The sequence below is a fragment of the Balaenoptera physalus genome (genome assembly GCF_965194825.1).
Source record: "Balaenoptera physalus genome assembly, chromosome: 15".
Lineage (NCBI taxonomy): Eukaryota > Metazoa > Chordata > Mammalia > Artiodactyla > Balaenopteridae > Balaenoptera > Balaenoptera physalus.
In genome coordinates, this window is record NC_138894.1 from 61661185 (window position 1) to 61683188 (window position 22004).

A 22004-nucleotide genomic window follows, 5' to 3' on the forward strand; every position below is an offset into this window, starting at 1 on the left:
GCATAATGCGCTTCAAGAACTGAAAGAGGCCCCTACAACCTCATCTCGGACACGCCCCCGACTCTCAAGGCACGCACCTTTTAGATCTCCGTTCCCATCCTTGTCGCTGTCTTTGAAAGACCTCGGGTAGATCCGGTACATGGGCCCCGCCTGCCACCAGTCCAGGCACTTCGGAGAGACGGCAATGATGGCTATGGTGGCCGCAATGAGCACGAGCACAGAAGCCACGGTGAGCCAGAAGAGGACCTCCCGGGGCACCCGGTAGCGGGCCTGGCGCGAGAAGCGGAACAGCACCTCCTTGGGCATCCCCGCGTAGGGCCGGACATCCTTCCACTCGGGCCCCGCAGGGCCAAAGATGTCCACGGCGCTGTGCTGTGGGCCGTCCTCTGGGCTGCCTGGCTCCGGGTCCGTCTCCAGGATGTCTTCATTTTGTACAAACCCGTTGTTTGTCTGGCCTCCCTTCATACTCATTCCAACGGAATCTCTCTTGCCTTTATCCTCAGCCATGTTTCACAATCTTATCCGTGCGGAGTGCCTTCCTGCAGTAACAAAAGTGGGAAGGGAACTCGCTGAAATGCTTGGTCGTGTTAATGAGCTTTGAGTGGTTTATAAATGAACTTGGCTGGACTTTGTCCAGCCAAGGAAGAAAGGGTAAAGGTAAAGGGAGTTTTAAAAAATACTCTTTACACCTGTGAGGCTGAGGTAGCTATAGTCACTACACTGAGGGGTTCAGATCTGGACTGGGACATGGGCATAGAGGAGGGGAAATGGGAAGAGGACACAGGGTTCCATTGCAATTTAAGGTGTTACTTGATTGAGTACACAGATGTTCAAAGCAGCATTATTCACAACAGTCAAAAGGTGGAAACAAGCCAAGTGTCTATCCATGGATGAATGGACAAACAAAATGTGCCATATGCCTTAAAAAGGAATGAAATTCTGACCACATGCTACAACGTGGATGAACCTTGAAGACGTTATGCTAAGTGAAGGAAGCCAGACACAAAAGGGTAGATATTGTCTGAGTCCATTATATGAAGTACTTAGACAAATTCATAGAGACAGAGAGCAGAACTGTGGTTACCAGGAGTTGGAAGGAGGGGGGTCATGGGGAGTTCTTGTTTAATGAATATAAAGTTTCCATTTCGGCTGATGAAAAGTTCTGGAGGTGGCTGCACACCAATGTAAATGTACTTAATGCCACTGAATTGTACACTTACAGATTCTTAAAGTGGTAAATTTTATATTATGTATATTTTACCACAATAAAAAAATAGCTTACATTTCTTTTTTCTTTTTAGCTAGCTCTGAGAAAAAGAAACAAACACCAAATTTTGCAAGGGGAAACAGGCTTTTCTTTATTTTTTGTTTTGAAGGTCTCTTCTCCTCCTGTAAATGCAAGAGGAAGAGGATTTGGAGGCAGGGAACAACAAAACCTTTGCTACTAAAGCTATTTTATTTTATCTCAATTCAAGCCAACCTGATAAATACCTATTTGTATGCTCAGTTTGACCCCAGGTGCCTTCAGTCGTTCTTCCTATTTTCAGAAGAGGAAATGGCTGTCCATTCTTGGAAGCACTTTTCAAAGAGAAAGTGGCAGAATGGGGAATTCCATGTCTAGCAAGTTCAAGTGCTTTATTATAGGTCAACAGTTCTTAATGCAAGCATTAAGAGTTGTTGAATCATTGACAAGTATAAAATACAAATTTGCAACCCTGAGGAAACTGCATTAAAGTTAGGTGTGCTTTCCTAGAAGATTATAAAACCTTAAAAGAATGCAATGATTCATGGCTTCCATTTAATCAGTGGCACGTATAATAAACAGCTCTATGACTCATTTGATCGAATAAGAATTTTTTTTCTTTTAAATGAGGAAAGTTATATGAATTCCTAATATTATTGTTATTTTGTAGAGTTACTTAGAAGCAGTAATTGGTACAGAGGAATGAGCTATTTGATTTTCACTAAGTTCTTTTTAAAAATGAGTAAATCCCAATATCTAGCTCGTTGAATGCATCCAATAACTGGCATCTCTCATCATTATTAATTAGGCATGTTGTATATTTTTTTTAAATTAAAGGAATTTAACTTTTATGTCTTCAAATTGCTTCATCACTCAAACACATAATGGTAATTTTCACAACAGGCGCTAATTGAAATGCAGTTACTATTTGGGGATAAAAAACAATATGCAAAAATACCCCTAGTTTTACAATAATTTTAAAGTATAAAAATAACTTAATTATAAGTACTTAAGTTCTAAGTATTCAATCATACAAATGCAAAGAAAACTCTACATCATAACAATACAATTTCATGACAGAAATGTCCCATTTTGACCTCTCCACATTTTATTTAAAATAACAATAACAGGGGCTTCCCTGATGGCGCAGTGGTTAAGAATCCACCTGTCAATGCAGGGGACATGTGTTCGAGCCCTGGTCCGGGAAGATCCCACATGCCGTGGAGCAACTAAGCCCGTGAGCCACAACTACTGAGCCTGCGCTCTAGAGCCCACGAGCCACAACTACTAAGCCCATGTGCCACAACTACGGAAGCCCGCTCCCCTAGAGCCCGTGCTCTGCAACAAGAGAAGCCACCACAATGAGAAGCCCGCGCACCGCAACGAAGAGTAGCCCTGCTCACCACAACTAGAGAAAGCCCGTGCATAGCAATGAAGACCCAACGTAACCAAAAATAAATAAATAAATAAATTTATAAACAAAATAAAATAACAATAACAACAATAATACTTCGAACTTCTAGAATATGCAAACTAGAATCTTTTAAAAAACAATCTGGAATAATTATCCGGTCTCTGGTGGGAGGATTATTTAAACAATAAAAGCAATTACAAAAGGAGATTGAATTGACTGAATAAAATTTTTGAATTTTTTATATCACAAAGCATACTAATTGAAGAGCTTATGACAAACTGGGAAATGCATTGGTAATAAATATGCCAAAGAACTTATGTTTTTAACATTAAAGATATGTATATATTGTTAGACATATTTTTAAATGTATGAAATTTCATAATATCAATTTTAAAATGTCAGTAGGAAACTTGAAAAAAAGAATGTAAACATATTTAACACAAATCAACTCACTAACGTTACAGAAATAAATAAGCATTTTCAATCACATTGGCAAAGAATTTCTAAAAGATAATAGTACTGACAAGGATCCAGTGTAAATTGACATAATAATTCTGGAAAGTAATCTGGCAATGTGTATCATGAGTTTTAACATTTTCAGAGGCTAAAAATAAATAAATGGGGCTAGCTCTACTGGATTTTAAAATAAAAACTCCAGAAAAATAAAGAGTTGTTACTGAAGAAGGATAAGTCAAAAGATCAATTGAACAGATTGGAGTCATCAAAAATGGACCCCTACTCCCTATACAGAAGTGAATTTAGAATATGAAAAGTGAGGAAGTCAGTGAGGAAAAGAAAGATTATTTAGTAAGTGATGTTGGACAATTGGATAAGGAGAGGAAGTATAATATGATCAGAATCATGTGGGAAAAAATAGCACACACATTTGTGCATGCATGTTGAATTTCAGCTAGTGGTTGCCTGGAGGCTGAGAATAAGAGAATGAGGATGAGAATCCTTGGACTTAACGCTTTTCTTGTACTTATACTTGGATTTATACTTTACCCTGAGTTATTTGTCCTTAGCATATATGACTTTCATAATAAAAAGAGGGGAGAAAATGTTCATATCCTTTAACTCAGCAATTCCACTTCTAAAACTCTATCTTAAGGAAATAATTCAGGACAGGGACAAAAGTTTATGAATAAAAGGCTTATTAATTACAGTGTTATTTATTACAACAAATATTGGAAACAACCAAAATGTTCAATGACACAAGACTAGCTAAATAAATTATTGTACATCCATGTTATAGAATATTAGTCATTGAGCATATTTTCAAAGATTTTTAATGACATGGAAGAAATCCCACATTATTGCATTGAGTGGGGAAAATGCAGGATATAAAGTAGTTGTCCTAATTATGTAAAAAAATTGTTTTCATGTAGATTTGTAAAGTCCTATTAGAAAAAGTGTTTACAGTGTTTATCTCTGGGTTCTAAGATCATGGGTGATACCCATTTTGTTCTTTAAACTTTTTCCGATTTTTCTAATTTTTCTGTAATGAATATGTATTACTCTTCCGTTAGAAAAAAAGTAAGTTAGGAAACCCTGAGTTTGGAGTCTACCTAGAACTTCCAGTCAGGTGCTAGAGTTCAGGTTAAGGTGACTCTTCCTAACATCAGCCATCCAAAATTCATAAACATCCCATACTCAAGATTTAAACTAAAGAGAGAGGGAAAAAAAAGCAAACTTCAAAAAGCAGAAAGAAAACGTGGATTCAATGAACAAGTATGGAAACACTGGAGAGAAGAGGAAGTTGGCGGCAATTTGGAAAAGATAGCCACAAAGTTAAGAATTCCCAGCAAATACAAAGTATCAGTATTACTTACTTTCAAGGTGACTTAGAAGGAAATATTGATTGTAGAAAGCCAAAAACACTGACTGTTAAAACTTCTAAACATGAATAAGGAACAAGAACACTAAGGAAGCTTTAAGAGCTAACTCTGATAATCAAAACAAAGAATCAGAGATAATGAAGATAATCTCTCTCAGTAAATTCAAATCCCAGGTGAGTTACACAATCACAATAATAAAGCAAAGAAGAATGAACTATCTAGAAAACAGATAACAGAACAATGGAGGATATCACAGGACCCAGAAACATCCTGCAATTAAACAGAAACAAACATATAGAAAGCAGTAATCAATGAAAAAAAAGTATTTTTATATTATATATATGTATTTTAAAATATATACGTACTAAGATTCATTAAATGAATTTTAAAGCCATTCACTCATAAAGACTTCCACTCAGCAGCAAACCCACCAAAATAACTTGCAGTATATAACCTGTCAGATTAGTAAATATTTAAAATAGAAAGATTTTCCATATTGCATTTACCTGTTTATAGCCTCTGTGATCTAAGGGTAGGATCTGCTGCATAGTCAAGTTCCCAGCATCCAGTTCAGTGCCTGGTAGATTATTAAATGAATAAAAGTAGTTACTTAAAGATAGATAGATCTAACCCTATGCTGAAGAAAAAGGGGGGGGGGGGTGAAAAAAGGGGGGAGGAGGGGGAGGAGAAGGAAGAGGTGGAGGGAGGAGGGGGTAAAAGAGAAAAGTGGAAAGTACATTCTGCACAAAAATGTAGATTTTTATCACTTAGCCAAATGTTCTTACCTTGATACAGTTTCATGAGTGAAATTTTAAGTCAGAGGAAGTGAGATTCAAGCTTGCCTCCACTACTTGCTCTCTGTTTGATCTTGGACAAAATTTTCTCTGAGCCTCTGTTACCTCAGCTGTAAAACAGTTTTAAGCAGAAGGAAACACTAAAATAGATTTGTCCCAGCTAGAGAAGGAAGTTCAATTTATATAACCATTGAAATCAAAGGAAAATATCTAAACATGTTTTTGCTGGAAGTTAAACTATTTTAAAACATTTTTATAACAAAGTATAACAAAACAAATCGCAAAAGAAATGTTAACAGAACTTGAAAATGTGACAGATGTCAGGACAAAACCTTACTATTTCTACATATAAAGAATGAATGCAAATATTTAAAATCAATAGCTAAATTACATTCAATAAGAGATTAAAAAGGATTGCAAATTATATATAAGAAATTAACATCACATAAAAGTTACTGAATAAAAGTACCTTTCTGATGGAATTAAAGAAATACAAATTAAAACATTAAGGTACATGATAGATTAATTGTATTAGTAGCTAATTAATGGCATCCCTGTATCCCTTAATGGCCTTTTGCCCCATCATTCCTTAGTCCCTTGACACACGGAGTCTGGACTTAGACGTATGGCTTGCTTTGGCCAATGGCACAAAAAGAAACTTGACACAAAAAGAGGCTTTAAAAAGTGCTCCTCTTCTAGACCACTGCCATCACCAGGAGATTAGGCCCAGGCTGGTCTGCTGCAGGATGTGGGAGATATGGGAAGGACTCTGGAACCTTCCCATCGAGGGTCCTCTAGATTAGCCAGTCCCCAGGCAGCCAGCCATTTGACCACAGACGCTTGAGTGAGCCCAGCCGGGATCAGTGTTCAAACTGGCCTATGAACAACTATAGAGTCATGAAAATTAGTAAATGGCTGGGTTACTTTTTGGCTTTGACCTTTAAAAAACAGACTGATTGAGGGATAATTGACATACAACAAACTGCACTCTAAAGTATACGATTTGATGTTCTAACACGTGTATATACCCATGAAACCATCACCACAATCAAAATAGTGGACATGTCCATCACCTGCAAAAGTGTCCTCTTGCCCCTTCGTAGTCCCTCCCTCCTACCCCTCCCTGCACCTCACCCTCACCCGCCACAGCCTATGCCTGTCCCTAGGCAACCACTGATCTGCTTTCTATCACTATAGATTAGTTTGCATTTTCTGGATTTTTATATAAACGGAATCATCCATACAGTATGTAATTTTTGTCTGGTTTCTTTTACTCAGCATAATTATTTGGACATTTATCCATCTTGTGTGTATCAATATTTCATTCATTTTTATTAACTAACACTTTTTTTTAGAGGAAGCTGTAGTTTTACAGAAAAATTGAACAGAAACTACAGAGAGTTTCCATATACCCCCCTCTTCTCTTCTACGTCTGCAGTTTCCCTTATTATTAGCATCTTGCATTAGCATGGTACATTTGATGTACAACTGATGAACCAATATTGATACATTATTAACTATAGTCCCTGGTTTACATTAAGGTTCACTCTTTGCCTTGTACAGTTCTAAGGGTTTTGACAAATGCACAGTCATGTATCCACCTTTAGAGTTTCATAATGGAATTGTTTCACTTTCTTGAAAATACCCTGTGCTTCACATATTCATCCCTCCATCCCCCTGAACCCCTGGCAACCACTGATCTTTTTACTGTCTCTATAGCTTTGCCTTTTCCAGAATGTCATATAGTTGGAATAATACAGTATAAGCCTTTTCAGACTGGCTTCTTTCATTTAGTAATATGCATTTAAGTTTCCCTTATGTCTTTTTGTGGCTTAATAGGTCTTTTCAGTGCCAAATAATATTCCATTGTCTGGATGTACCAGAGTTTATCCATTTACCTACTAAAAGACATCTTAGGGATGCGCACGCAGCGCCTTCTGCCCAAGCGGAAGTTTTCGCAGGGCAACTGAGAAGGTGAGTCCCAGTTCCCCTGGAGGGTCCGAGAGTCTGGCTGCAAATATGTGCCTCCCCACTCCACTCACCAAATCTAGAGGACACAGTTAAGATGGAGTTTCCAGCCCAGTGAGTCTGAGGGCCAGATCGTGACCCCATAAAGCGTGATCTCCTGTCCAGACTGTGGCAAAGGTGTTGAAGCAACTTTCAAATTCTGCCCCTACTGCGGGAAACCTTTGCCTACAGAGGAGCATGAGGGGTCCCAGACCTTTGTCAAGCCGTCTATGTCATCCTCCCAAGCCCTCCAGCAGATCTCATCAGCTCTCCCTTTAAAAGTCAATGCCGGGACTTCCCTGGTGGCGCAGTGGTTAAGAATCTGCCTGCCAACTCAGGGGACACAGGTTCGAGCCCTGATCCGGGAAGATCCCACATGCCGTGGAGCAACTGAGCCCGCGTGTCACAACTACTGAGCCTGTGCTCTAGAGCCCGTGTCACAACTACTGAGCCTGTACAGGCTCTAGAGCCCGTGAGCCACAACTACTGAGCCCACGTGACACAACTACTGAAGCCCACGCACCTAGAGCCCATGCTCCACAACAAGAGAAGCCACCGCAGTGAGAAGACCGTGCACCACAAAGAAGAGTAGCCCCCGCTCGCCGCAACTAGAGAAAGCCCACGTGCAGCAACAAAAGACCCAACACAGCCAAAAATAAATTAATTAATTAATTAAATTTAAAAAAAAAAAAAAAAAAAGTCAATGCCGAGGACTTCCCTGATGGCACAGTGGTTAAGAATCCACCTGCCAATGCAGGGGACACAGGTTCGATCCCTGGTCCGGGAAGTTCCCACATGCCGTGGAGCAACTAAGCCCATGCGCCACAACTACTGAGCCTGCGCTCTAGAGCCCACAAGCCACAACTACTGAGTCCATGTGCCACAACTACTGAAGCCTGTGCGCCTAGAGCCCGTTCTCCGCAACAAGAGAAGCCACCGCAATGAGAAGCCTGTGCACCACAATGAAGAATAGCCCCCACTTGCCTCAACTAGAGAAAGCCCGCGCACAGCAACGAAGACCCAACGCAGCCATAAATAAATATATAAATAAATAAATTTATTAAAAAAAAAAAAAAGACATCTTAGTTGCTTCCAAGTTTTGGCAATTATAAGGCTACTGTAAATCATCATGTGCAGGTTTTTGTGTGGATGTAAGTATTCAACTCCTTTTGGTAAATACCAAGGAGTGTGATGGCTGGATTTTGTGGTAAGACTCCATTTTGCTTTGCAAGACACTGCCAGACTGTCTTCTATTTTGGAAGGCTGTACCATTTTGCATTCCCACCAGCAATGAATGAGAGTTCCTTGTTGTTCCACATCCTTGCTAATGTTTAGAGTTGTCGGTGTTTTGGATATAAGCCATTCTAATATGGGTATAGTGGTATCCCAGTGTTTAGTTAATTCCTTTCTATCATGGAGTAGTATTCCACTCTATGAATATACACCATTGTTGATAACTGAACATGTATTTTTTTTCCAGTTTTGTACTGTTATAAATAAAACTGCTGTGAACAATCATGTACAAATTTTTGTAATGATATAGTTTTCTTTTCTCTTGGGTAAACACCTAGGAGCAGATGGCTGGATCATATGGAAGGTGTACATTGTGTATGTTTAACCTTGTAAGAAACTGCCAAACTATTTCAGAAAGTGCTTGCACCATCTTACGTTACATTCAGCAGCGTCTGAGGTTCTAGTACTTTCACATCCTTGCCAGCACTTGCTATGTTCAGTCTGTTTAATTTTCGTGATTCTAGTATGTAAGTAGTGGTATTTCATTGCAGTTTTAATTTGCACATCCCTTTTGAATAATGATGTTGAGTATCTTTTCTGTGCTTTTTTGCCATCCATTATCTTTCTGGTGAAGTTGATGCTGGCTAGGGGGTCAGCTAGGGGGTCTCGGTTCTCTCCCCCATGGGTCTCTGTGTGCTGTCTCTCCACATTGGCTACTTTGGGCTTCCTCATAGCATTCTGGCATGGTCCCAAATGTGAGTGTCCCAGATGAAGAGAGAAAGCAAGGCGGAAACTGTATCCTTTTTGTGACCTAGCCTCAGAAGTCACATAGCATCTTTTTGACTGTACTTGATGTACCAAGGCCAGAGTCCATGTGAGAAGTTACAGGGCAAAGGACATACAGGGAAGCCATTAATTGGGCTTTTAATGCAATTAATCTATCATGTACCTTCACAATACTTTTTTTTAAAATAAATTTATTTATTTTATTTTTTTATTGTTGGCTGCATTGGGTCTTCGTTGCTGCGTGCGGGCTTTCTCTAGTTGCGGTGAGCGGGGGCTACTCTTTGTTGCGGTGCAAAGGTTTCTTATTGTGGTGGCTTCTCTTGTTGTGGAGCACGGGCTGTAGGCACGCAGGCTTCAGTAGTTGTGGTTTGTGGGCTCTAGAGCGCAGGCTCAGTAGTTGTGGCACACGGGCTTAGTTGCTCCACAGCATGTGGGATCTTCCCGGACGAGGGCTCGAACCCATGTCCCCTGCATTGGCAGGCGGATTCTTAACCACTGCGCCACCAGGGAAGTCCCCACTCACTGTTTTGTTTTGTTTTGGTTTGGTTTTTGCAAGTGGCCATCCTCATGAGTGTGAAGCTGTACATCACTGTGGTTTTGATTTGCATTTCCCTGATGATGAGTGACATTGAGCATCTTTTATGTGCTTGTTAGCCATTTGCATATCATCTTTGGAGAAATGTCTATTCAAGTCCTTTGTTCATTTTAAAAATCAGGTTATTTGATTATTTGCTGTTGAGTTGTAACAGTGTTTTGTTTTGTTTGTTTATTTATTATTTATTTATGGCTGCGTTGCGTCTTCGTTGCTGCGCGCAGGCTTCCTCTAGTTGCGGCGAGCAGGGGCTATTCTTCATTGTGGTGCACAGGCTTCTCATTGCAGTGGCTTCTCTTGTTGCAGGGCATGGGCTCTAGGCACACGGGCTTCAGTAGTTGTGGCACATGGGCTCAGTAGTTGGGGCTCTTGGGCTCTAGAGAGCAGGCTCAGTAGTTGAAGCACACAGGCTTAGTTGCTCCGCGGCATGTGGGATCTTCCCAGACCAGGGATTGAACCCGTGTTCCCTGCGTTGGCAGGTGGATTCTTAACCACTGCGCCACCAGGGAAGTTCCTGTAACAGTGTTTTGATTTGTATTTCCAACAGGTACTTACAGTACCAGGTGCAGCCCTGAGCTGGATGCTTCAGCCTGATGAGAGGCAAGTGTTTCTGTGTATCTCAGACCCAAGTTTGTGGTAATCACAGCATGGGGATTTCTGTGGCTATTGTCAACCCAGAGCCACTGTTATTAATAGTAACACCTAAACACTGTGCCTTCCTGGTGGCCTGTCCTCCATACATTACAAAAAAAACCAACACACACAAACAAAAAAGCATAATTAGGTCCTTCTGTGACATCATTGGACAACAATGTAATTGAATCCACAGTGTAATAGGCTGATTTATAGAGGGTTTTAACCTTGGGGTGTCTCAATTCTTTACTGCTTAAAGACTTTGTTCTCCAAAACAGTCCAGAATCACAAAAGAAACAGTAACACATAATATCTGGTCTTCAACAAAGTTCTATTGAAAAAGAACACCCAACAGCTAAATGCTAAGTTACCTATCCCGTGACAAATATGTCAAATTCAGATACACTGAGTTGTTCTGGAAAACTTGTAATTATTAGCATTGATAGACATTGTACTGTCACGAATAGTCTCACTGAAAATTCAAAGAGCATGAATCACATGTTATTTTTAAAATGCTACAGTCATCTGAGAACACTGCATGCTAGAACTTCATTGGGACACAAACATTATTCTCTGCAATCTACAGCTGCAGAAATGTGGTTCTTGGCTGTTGAGTGAAGTCTTCAATTCCCAGGCCGACCCAGTATTCCTGGGGGAGGCTTTATGATCCCCTGGCCTTTAATGGACGGTCTCCCAGCAAGGCCTGACTCAAAGCCCGGAAATGTTCAAAATGGTTTGGGTGCTGGGCCAGGGTCTTTGAGAACATACATCAGAGGAACAAGTGTCAATATACGTAGAAAAAACACTAAACATGTCATACTTTTGGGAAATTGCTTTACCCACATTGAGCCATGCACATAAAACCATTGTGAATGCATCTCTATTTTTTTTTATTTTTCATAAATTTATTTATTTAGTTAGTTATTTTTGGCTGTGTTGGGTCTTCATTGCTGCACGCGGGCTTTCTCTAGTTGTGGCAAGCGGGGGCTACTCTTCATTGCAGTGTGCGGGCTTCTCATTGCGGTGGCTTCTCTTCATTGCAGAGCACGGGCTCTAGGTGCGCGGACTCAGTAGTTGTGGCTCGCGGGCTCTAGAGCACAGGCTCAGTAGTTGTGGCTCGCGGGCTCTAGAGAGCAGCCTCAGTAGTTGTGGCGCACGAGCTTAGTTGCTCCATGGCATGTGGGATCTTCCCGGACCAGGGCTCGAACCTGTGTCCCCTGCAGTGGCAGGCGGATTCTTAACCACTGCGTCACCAGGGAAGTCCATGAATGCATCTCTTTAAAATGAAGCCCACTTACACTGCACAATCTGTCAGACCATTAATCTCTCAACACTCATACTGCAACTTGAAAGCTGTCAGTGGTTTCTCATTATAAAGAGAACAAACTCCAAATATCTTAGCCGAGAAGTCTAAGCTACAATCTACACACATACTACATTTCTAGTCTTATTTCTCTCTTAATTTCTCCAAATCAGGCCCTCTGCTCACTGTCCCCTCACTGGAGGCTAGGAAGACCTAGTTCAGGACATTTGTTCCTGTCTCTCTTATAGGCCCTGCTCCATCCGCCTTTCCCCTACCACCAATATCACTCCAGTGGACACTGATCTAGCCTTCCCAGAATTCCTGTCTGTGTTATTCACTTGTATATCCATCCTTATAATGACAGTTACTTTAATATATGACTTTTTTGCATTTTCCCACCCTAAACGACTGAGAGTTTTACTTCTTACCAAAGTGAATAGTCCAAGGTTTGGCCCATGGTCAACATTCAGAATTTTGTTGAGGGAAGGACTTTGGAGATCAACTCCAGCAAAGCTTCTCAAACTTTAATCTGCATACAAATCGCCTAGAGATCTTGTGAAAATGCAGATTCTGATTCAATAGATTTTGGGTGAAGCCTGAGAGCCTGCATTTCTAACCACCTCCCAGGTGATGCCAGTGGTGGGGTGCCTGGATCACACTTGCATGAGGTTGCAATGGTGCATATAAATGAATGACGCAGGCAGGGTGGGATGCAATGGAAAGTGGTGGGGATGCTACTGTCTAGCACAGAGAACTACATTCAATACCCTATGATCAACCATAATGGAAAAGAATATTTAAAAAAGAATGTGTATATATGTGTGGAACTGAACCACTTTGCTGTACAGCAGTAATCTACACAACATTGTAAATCAACTATACTTCCGTTAAAAAAATAAATAACTAAAATAAAGTGGTAGGGATGGGGGATGGTGGCAAATCAGGAGACTAATGCCCTGCCTGAGGGACAGCAGCCACTTAGCTCCAACAACAATGAAGAACTAAGATTGACAGATCTACTTTTCATAGAGAAGCTGGAAATCTGTATTAATATGTAAAATTTCCCAAATTTCATATGTGGGCAATTTCTTCAAATCCATGTCTGAGAAGATCTACACCACACACCCTTAATCTCTTTAAAGTACCCCCTGTGTGACTAAATAATACTTTGTCTTTGCTCTTTCTGAAGTTTCAGCTTTCTCTCTACACCAGGCTTTATCTATAGACCAGAGTAATTTAAACTGAAAAAAAAAAATTTTTTTTTAAATAAATTTATTTATTTTTGGCTGCATTGGGTCTTTGTTGTTGGGTCTTCATAGCCATGTATGGGTTTTCTCTAGTTGTGGCAAGCAGGGGTTTCTTTTCGTTTTGGTGTGCAGGCTTCTCATTGGAGTGGCTTCTCTTGTTTCAGAGCTTGGGCTCTAAGCACGCGGGCTTCAGTAGTTGTGGCACGTGGGCTCAGTAGTTGTGGCTCATGGCCTCTAGAGCTCAGGCTCAGTAGTTGTGGCGCACGGGCTTAGTTGCTCTGCAGCATGTGGGATCTTCCCAGACCATGGCTTGAACCCGTGTCCCCTGCCTTGGCAGGCGGATTCTTAACCCCTGTGCCACCAGGGAAGTCCTGAAAAAAATAATCTGTGTCCTAAACAATAAATATTCCATCAGCTAGTCTGTGTGTAATTAGAACAATGATGCCCAAACTTTGGGATTTTATAGGCAAGGAAAATTCCAAAAAAAAAAAAAAAAAAAAAAATTGGAAATCAAAATATGGTACCAGCATTTTATTTTGCTCAATAAAGATATTAACAAATAATCTAGGATTCAGGCCAAGATGGTGGAGTAGAAAGACCCTGAGCTCATCTCCTCCCACGTAAATTTGGCACACCAAAGTCACAACTATTTGCAGAGCAACTATGGCTGAGAACAACACGAAGAACAGCAGAAAAGATCTACAACTAAAGATATAAAGAAAGAACCACAATGAGACAGGTAGGAGAGGCAGAGACGCGATGTAGTCAAGACCCATACCCCAGGGTAGGGAAGCCATAAACGGGAGGATAATTACAATTGTACAGGTTCTCTCCAAGGAGCAAGGGGTCTGAGTCCCACATTCGGCTCCCCAGCCTGGGGGTCCTGCACCAGGAAGACGAGCCCCCAGAATGTTTGGCTTTGATGGCCAGCAGGGATTACTTTTGGGAGAGCCAGAGGGCTGTGGGAAATAGAGTCTCCACTCTTAAAGGGCACACACGAAACCTCACATGCTCAAGGACTCAGGGCAGAAGTAGTAATTTGAAAGGAGCCTGGGTTGGACCCACTTGTGGATCTTGGAGAGCCTCCTGGAGAGGCAGGAGACAACTGGGACTCATCCTGGAGACACAGATGCTGGCAGCAGCCATTTCTGGGATCTCATCCCAACATGAGGACACTGTACTGGCAAGTGCCATTTTGGAACCTTCCCTCTAGCTGATTAGCGCTGGGACCTGGTCTCGCCCACCAGCCATTTGGCACTAGTACTGGGACACCCCAGGCCAGGCATCTAGCTGGGTGGCGACACGGCCATACCCACCAGCAAGTTGGCTGCTGAGAGCCCCCTGAATCTGCAGTCTCCCTGAGACCTGGCCTTGCCCTCCAGAGGGCCCAGGACCTGTCCCCACTCACCAGTGGGCCAGCACTAGCTCTGGGACCAGCCTCACCCACCAGCGGGGTGACATGAGCCCTGGGGCCACAGTGGCCCCATAGCCAGCCATGTCAAGACCTGGCCCACCTACCCAGCAGGCCAATACCAGCTCCAGGACACCATGGATCCCACAGCCAGCATTGTCAGGAACCAGCCTCACCCACCAGCAGGCTGACACTAGCTCTAGGACCCCCGACCCTGCAGCCAGCCAACCTGGGACCCAGCTTGCCAACCAGTGAGCCAGCACTAGCCCCAGCACCCCCGTCCCTCCCACGAGCTCTGTAGCCAGCTGCCTTGTGACATGGCCCTGCTCCACCAGTGGGATGGCACCAAGACCAGGACTCCCTTGGCCATGCAGCCAGTCATGCCAGGACCCAATCCTGCCCACCAGAGCCTGGCAGCCTCTGCACTAGGCAGGGCCTGACAACCAACCAGACCAGAGGCCAACCACACCTACCAGCACACCCACAGTACCCTCTGACACAACAGAAGGACTCAAGCAGCTCACATAGAGGGAACTCCTAGAGCATATAGCTCTGGTGACCACAAGGGAGTGTGCTGAGCCCCACAGGATGTTTCCTACATAAGGCCACTTCTCCAAGACTGGAAAATGTAACCAACCTATCAAATACATAGAAATAAAAACAGTGAATTAGGCAAAATGAGGCAACAGAGGAATATACTACCAAACATTTAGAAAAGAGTTAACACCTATTTTTCTCAAACTATTCCAAAGCAGAGGAAGGAATGCTTCTGAAATCATTCTATGAGGCCAGCATCATCCTGATACCAAAACAAGGTAAAGATATCACACACAAACACAAATTACAGGCTAATATCACTGGTGAATGTAGATGTAAAAATCCTCATCAAAATGAATTCAATAGTATATTAAAAAGATCATACAACATGATCAAGTGGGATTTATTCCAAGGATGCAAAAATGGTTCAGTATTCACAAATCAAACGATACATCACATTAACAAAATGAAGAATAAAAATCATATGATCATCTCAATAGGTACAGAAAAAGTTTTTGAAAAAACTCAAGATCCATTTATGATAAAAACTCTCAACAAAGTGGGTACAGAGGAAATGTACCTCAACATAATGAAGACCATATATGGCCTTCCCTGGTGTCGCAGTGGTTACGAATCCGCCTGCCAACGCAGGGGACACGGGTTCGAGCCCTGGTCCAGGAAGATCCCACATGCCGCGGAGCTGCTAAGCCCGTGCGCCACAACTACTGAGCCTGCACTCTAGAGCCCGCGAGCCACAACTACTGAGCCCACGTGCCACAACTACTGAAGCCCGCGCACCCTAGAGCCCGTGCTCCACAATAGGAGAAGCCACTGCAATGAGAAGCCTGCGCACCGCAACAAAGAGTAGCCCCCGCTCGCCGCAACTAGAGAAGGCCCGTGCGCAGCAATGAAGACCCAACACAGCCAAAAATAAAATAAAATAAAAAATAAAATAAAATAAATTAAAAATAATAATAATAATAATAATAAAGACCATATATGACAAGCTCATACTGAACATCATACTCAACAGTGAAAAACTGAAAGCATTTGCTCTAAGATCAGGAACAAGACAAGGATGCCCACTCTTGCCACTTTTTATTCAACATAGTATTGGAAGTCCTAGCCATAGCAATCAGATAAGAAAAAGAAATAAAAGGAATCCAAATTGGAAGGGGAGAAGTAAAATGGTCATTGCACATGACACAGAAAATCCTAAAGATGCCACAAAAAAACTACTAGAACTCATCAATAAATTAGGTAAAGTGCTCTCCTCTCTTCTTGTGGGTAGAGTTACAATTTCATGGTAACTTACCTTCACTAGCATGGTGAAATGGGAAAGTCTGGGGCCAGATAGACATGGGTTTGAATCCCAGATCAGCCGGTTCTAAGCTTTGTGGTCTTGGGTAATTCATTCAGCCTCTTTAGATGGATCTCAGCTTTTTCATCAGCTACACTTACTTCATAGTGTTGTTATGAAGATTAAATAAAATACACATAAATTTTAATTTTTAATTAAATTTAAATGACTTAAATTTAATTAAATAGCATATACAAATTACCTACCAGTGGCAATAGGCTCCTCCTGTAAAGGTTGGTTAGGTTCCTCCCCAGCAAAGAGCTTTGCAGAGCAATGCCTATGTCGTTGATAAAAGTTGCTACTGTTAACATTATAATTATAATAATAACAATTACTATCAAGTATTAAGTATCAGGACAATGGGGTCTACTCACTACATTTACAGAACTAAAGGGAACCTCTTAAATTATTCTTCACAAAACAAGAATGATCTGCTTAAAGGTAATTCCTCCATCCTCAGTTATCCCAAGAGGCAACTGGAAAGTTCTCTCACTAAATAAGAAATAAATATTAGTTTTAATAAATATTAGTTCTAAAACATTAGTACTAAAACTAATAAATATTAGTTCTCTTTCATAGTAAAAACTGACAAGAAGCGGCAGATCATAATATCTACCATCATATACTTCTTGCTTCTATTTCCTCTATTTCCACTTTAAAAATATATTTGTTTAATTTGAATAAGACCATGAGGACAAGGACTCAGTTCTTCCAAGTTCTACTTAATGATAGTACTTTTACTCGAATCATAATTGATCATTTGTTAATCCTTAATTAGTAACTCAGCTTTAAATCGGGGGAAATGATCTCAGTATAGGGAGCACCACAAGTTGTATAGGTTCTAGTCACTGATGTTAGTCATGTCCTTATCTACTCCTTATAACCAAGAATGAAAAATTGTGGAACTAAATCTTCAACAGAAGTGAATTTGATTTGTTGGACTATTTTAACAAGAGTAGTAGTCATCTGTGGTTACTTGCTAAATATAAAAAAGTATAATCTTATCAAAGGGGAAACAAAATAGAAGTAAAACCTACTTTCTGAAATTTACACTTGTAACTAAGGCAAACTTTACCGAGCAAAGTCATAATCGAATATATGAAATATTTTGTAAGCTATCTTGGACAAATATCTTCATATTTTCTAGGAATGAGAGGTTTTTGTACACAGTTAATCACACAGAGTCACAGAATATGCATACCCTGATTTTCTGATATGGAGTCTTCCTAATGAACACTTTAGTATTGTAGGGGAGGAAAAATATCTTTCTCCTCTACCCTTTTAAGTTCTCGACTGAGACCCCTATAACAAAAGACATATTAACAAGAAAAAAGCATACAAATTCATATAATGTAAGTTTTATCACGAGAGCCTTCATAAGGGGATGAGAACCCAAAGAAACGGGTTTTTATGCTAAGTTTGCTGAAGAATGGAAAGATATAATAGCACAAAGGGTATGAGGTAAGTGTAGGAAACTGGAGAAACTTAGCAAAGCTAATATTTATTCAGAGTCCTCTCTGTGTCCCTTTGTCTTCAGAGATAAAGATGCTCCTTTCCTCCTGTTATGCGGAGGGCACAAATCTCTCACGAGAGGGTTTTATGACCTGCTTCAGGGAAGGTTAGAACATCCTTCCTGCATGTGCCATTTCTCAAATTCCTTCAGCTTAAAATGTTCAATATGCCAAGGTGCCATATTTTGGGGTAACATGTCCTGAACCCCATCGTTACCATTATTAGTTCTCTTCATAGAAGTACCTATGTTATTTGAGTCTACGAACCCTTTGTCACAACAAGTAGTGGATTTGCTTTGGGGGGTGTTTATAATTTCCAACCAGGGTCAGCTAACTTTGTCCCAGGTCAAATCCAGTCCAATACATGTTTCTGTAAATGAAGTTTTATTTGAATACATCCACTTGTGCTTGTTTATATCTGTGGCTGCTTGCCACAATAGAAGAGTTGAGAGACAGAGACCATTTGGTCCTCAAAGCCTAAAATATTTACTCTCTGGCCCTTTACAGACAAAGTTTGTCAACCTGGACCTACAGAATAAAGAGCAATAACTAAATATGTTAAGGGATTATTATTTTTAAAAAGTTATCACTCTGGGCTTCCCTGGTGGCACAGTGGTTAAGTATCCGCCTGCCAATGCAGGGGACACAGTTTCAAGCCCTGGTCTGGGAAGATCCCACATGCCATGGAGCAACTAAGCCCGTGAGCCACAACTACTGAGCTCTAGAGACTGCACCACAACTACTGAGCATGCGTGCCACAACTACTGAAGCCCGCACTCCTAGAGCCCGCGCTCTGCAACAAGAGAAGCCACCACAATGAGAAGCCCGCGCACTGCAACAAGGAGTAGCCCCCACTCGCCACAACTAGAGGAAGCCTGCGTGCAGCAACAAAGACCCAATGCAGCCAAAAATAAAAAAATAAATTAAAAAAGAAAAAGTTATCACTCCAAAAGCCTCTAAGGATGCAACCCTAAGCCTATATACCTTTGTACCAGAAAGGCAATAGTCTTGCTTTAAAAAGTAGAATTCTACTTTCCTAAGCTTGAGGAAACACCAAAATGAAAGTCATAATTAAAATGGAGGCACTCTACTCCTTATACGTAGTAAATGAAATTGTTTTTGGTTTGGGGAATGTTGCATTAGTGAGGATGCCGTGCAAAAGAGAGTTCTAAAAGGTTACAAAACTGTGGCTCTTGAGGAAATCAACCATGGGCATCTTCTATAGCTGGATTTCAATAAAAATTTTAATTACTTACAAAATTTTAATGTTATGTTTTATTAGTAAGTCTTCCTGATTGTTGGGAGAGGGTAGCAGATGGGATTATATAATAAAGTGGACTTGATCAATTTATATCCATCAACATCATATAATTCAGTCCATTTAAATAGATTACTTAGCAAAGCTTCCTGATCATCCAACCCCATCAGCCCAGCAGCTGCTCAAGAAAACCAAGTAATTACTCAAATAAAAAATACATTCATATATACAGATAACTACTAAATAAATACATAAATAGTAAATCCCTGGTGTTACTTACCCTAAGCAGGTTACAAAGAGGAGCGCATGTGAAAAGTAACTCGGTATAAAATTTGGACTATTCTTCTCTTGTGAATTTTATCTCAAGTTCATATCTTTGGAAATATGTTAAAATGAAAATTATTAAATATAAAACAGATCTGAAAGAATATTATAGCAAATACCCATAAACCTAAATTTACATTAACACATTTTTATTCTTTTTATTATTTTTTTCCTTTAGTCAGATTCATGACATATAAAATACATACTTAACCACTTCTAGGTGTATGATTGGATGAGTTTTGACAAATGTCTACAGTTATGTAACCACCACCACAATCACGGTATAGAACAGTTCCATAGCCCCCAAAAGTTCCCTCATGTCCCTCCCACCAGCCCCTGGCAACAACTCGTCTGCTGTCACTAAATTTTGCCTTTTCTCAAATTGCAGATAAATGAAATCATAGAGTATGATGTTTTTTGTGTCTTTTTTCACTTAACATAATGTTTCTGAGATTCACCCATGTTGTTGCATGAATTAGTAGTTTGTTCCTTTTATTGCTAATTAGCATTCATTGTATGGATGCGGTTTACCCTTTCACCAATGATGAACTTTTGAGGTGTTTCCAGTTTGGGACTATAATAATGCTTTTATGAACATTCATGTAGATTTTTGTGTGGACATGTTTTCATTTCTCTTGGGTATATACTGAGGAGTGGAATTGCTGGGTCATAAGGTTAGTATAACATTTAAGTTTATAAGAAATTGCCAAACTGTCTTCTGAAGTGGTTGGACTTTTACCTACCCATGAGCAATATGTGAGCGTTCCACTTACTCCACATTCTCGCTGACTTTTGGCAATGCCAGTCTTTGTAACTATAGTCATTCTATATACAAATCAATTTTCACGGCAAAGTAAAGGAGCTGTTACAGTGGAGGATTACTGGACTGAATGTCAATATTATGACATAGTATGAGTGTGTTTCATGTTTGGTAATGGCAATCGTTGCTTTTGTTGTGGTCATCCATGTACAATGCTTGGTGTCAGGCTATTTATCTCTTGTAAAAATAAAATACAGTGTGTGTGTGTGGAAAAAAAAAAAATAAAATAAAATAAAATAAAATATTAATATAACAAAAAAAAAAAAAAAAAACTATAGTCATTCTAGTGAGTTGTAGCAGTATTACAATTTGCACTTCCTTAATGACTAGTAACTTGGAGCATTGGTGCTTATGTGCTATTTGTATGTTTTCCTTGGTAAAATACTCAGTTTTTCAATATTTACGTATTTAAAAAATATATCTATTATAAACACCACTCCTTAATCAGAGATGTTTTGCCTAAGGCTTGCCTTTCCATTTTCTTAACAGTGTCTCTCTCTGGAAGAGTGGAAGTTATTCTTAACTGAGCTTTGCCTAACCCAAGTTCCTCCAATGTTTTCATCTAGAAATTTTAGTTTTAGTTCTTACAGTTAAGTCTGTGATTCAAGTTAATTTTTGTGTGACATAAGGGGATAAAAGTTGATTTAAAAAAATATGTAGCTATGTGTTTATTCCAGAACTATTTGTGGAAGAGACTTTCCTTTCTCCAATCAAATTACTGTCAGCTTTGTGAAAAATCAAGTGACCATATAGGTGTTACATACAGTGTCTATTTTTGGACTCTCTATTGTGTTCCACAGATTATATATATATACACACACACATATATGTATATATATATATTTATATATATACACTGACTCCAAAAGCACGTTATCTTAATTACTGCAGCTTTATAGTAATTCTTACAATCAGGCATTATAAATCCTCCAATTTAATCCTTTATCAAAGTTGTTTTGACTATTTGAGATCCAATTGCATTTATAGATAAATTTTAGAATCAGCTTGTTAAATTCTACCCAAAAAATGGCTAAGCATTTTGATTAGGGTTTCATTTAATCTATAAATCAATTTGGCTTTAATTGACATCTTAACCGTATTAAAACTTTCATCCAAGAATGTGGTATCTCTCCATTTATTTAGGTCTTCTCTCAAAATGGTTTGTAGTTTTCCACGTTCAGGTCTTGCACATACTTCATGAAATTTATCTCCAAGTATTTCATGGTTTTTGATGCTATGGCATTATTTTTTCATTTCAATTTTCAATTGTTTGTTCCTAGTATATAGAGAAATATATTTTGGAACATTGACATTGTATCCTGTGACCTTGCTAAGCTTGAGTTGTAGTATCTTACTTATAGCTTATCATTTTCTACTTACACAATCATGTCATCTGCAAATACGGTTTTATGAATCTTCCTTTCCAATTTGTATGTTTTTTTTTGTTTTTGTTTTTTCTGTCTTGTTTTTTTTTAGTCTTGTTGCACTGGCTAAAACCTCCAGTCAGTATTGAATACAAGCGGTGAGATCAGACATTCTTGCCTTGTTTGGTGTATTAGAGGGAAAGTATTCATTCAGTCTTTTACCATTAACTATGGTATTAGGTTTAGGTATTACATAGTTACCCTCTATCAGGCTGAGCAAGTTCCCTTTTATTTGTAGGTTGCTGAGAATTTCTACCAGAAATGGGTCT

General features: G+C 40.0%; 1 protein-coding gene across 2 annotated transcripts in view; it reads right to left on the bottom strand.

Annotated features, from left to right (window-relative positions):
- SLC3A1 (solute carrier family 3 member 1) overlaps window positions 1-5080 on the bottom strand; it is a 36092-nt gene extending 31012 nt beyond the window's left edge. The window contains exons 1-2 of one of the 2 annotated variants that reach the window (XM_082427742.1): window positions 5002-5080; window positions 78-539 (exon numbers count right to left, since the gene is read on the bottom strand). In XM_082427742.1, the coding sequence (XP_082283868.1) occupies window positions 78-507 (430 nt within the window). In that variant the 5' untranslated portion in view covers window positions 508-539; window positions 5002-5080. Of the gene's footprint in view, window positions 1-77; window positions 611-5001 lie in introns of those variants that run through there. The other variant, XM_082427743.1, reaches the window with a different exon arrangement.
- Between the last annotated feature and the right edge of the window lie 16924 nt (window positions 5081-22004).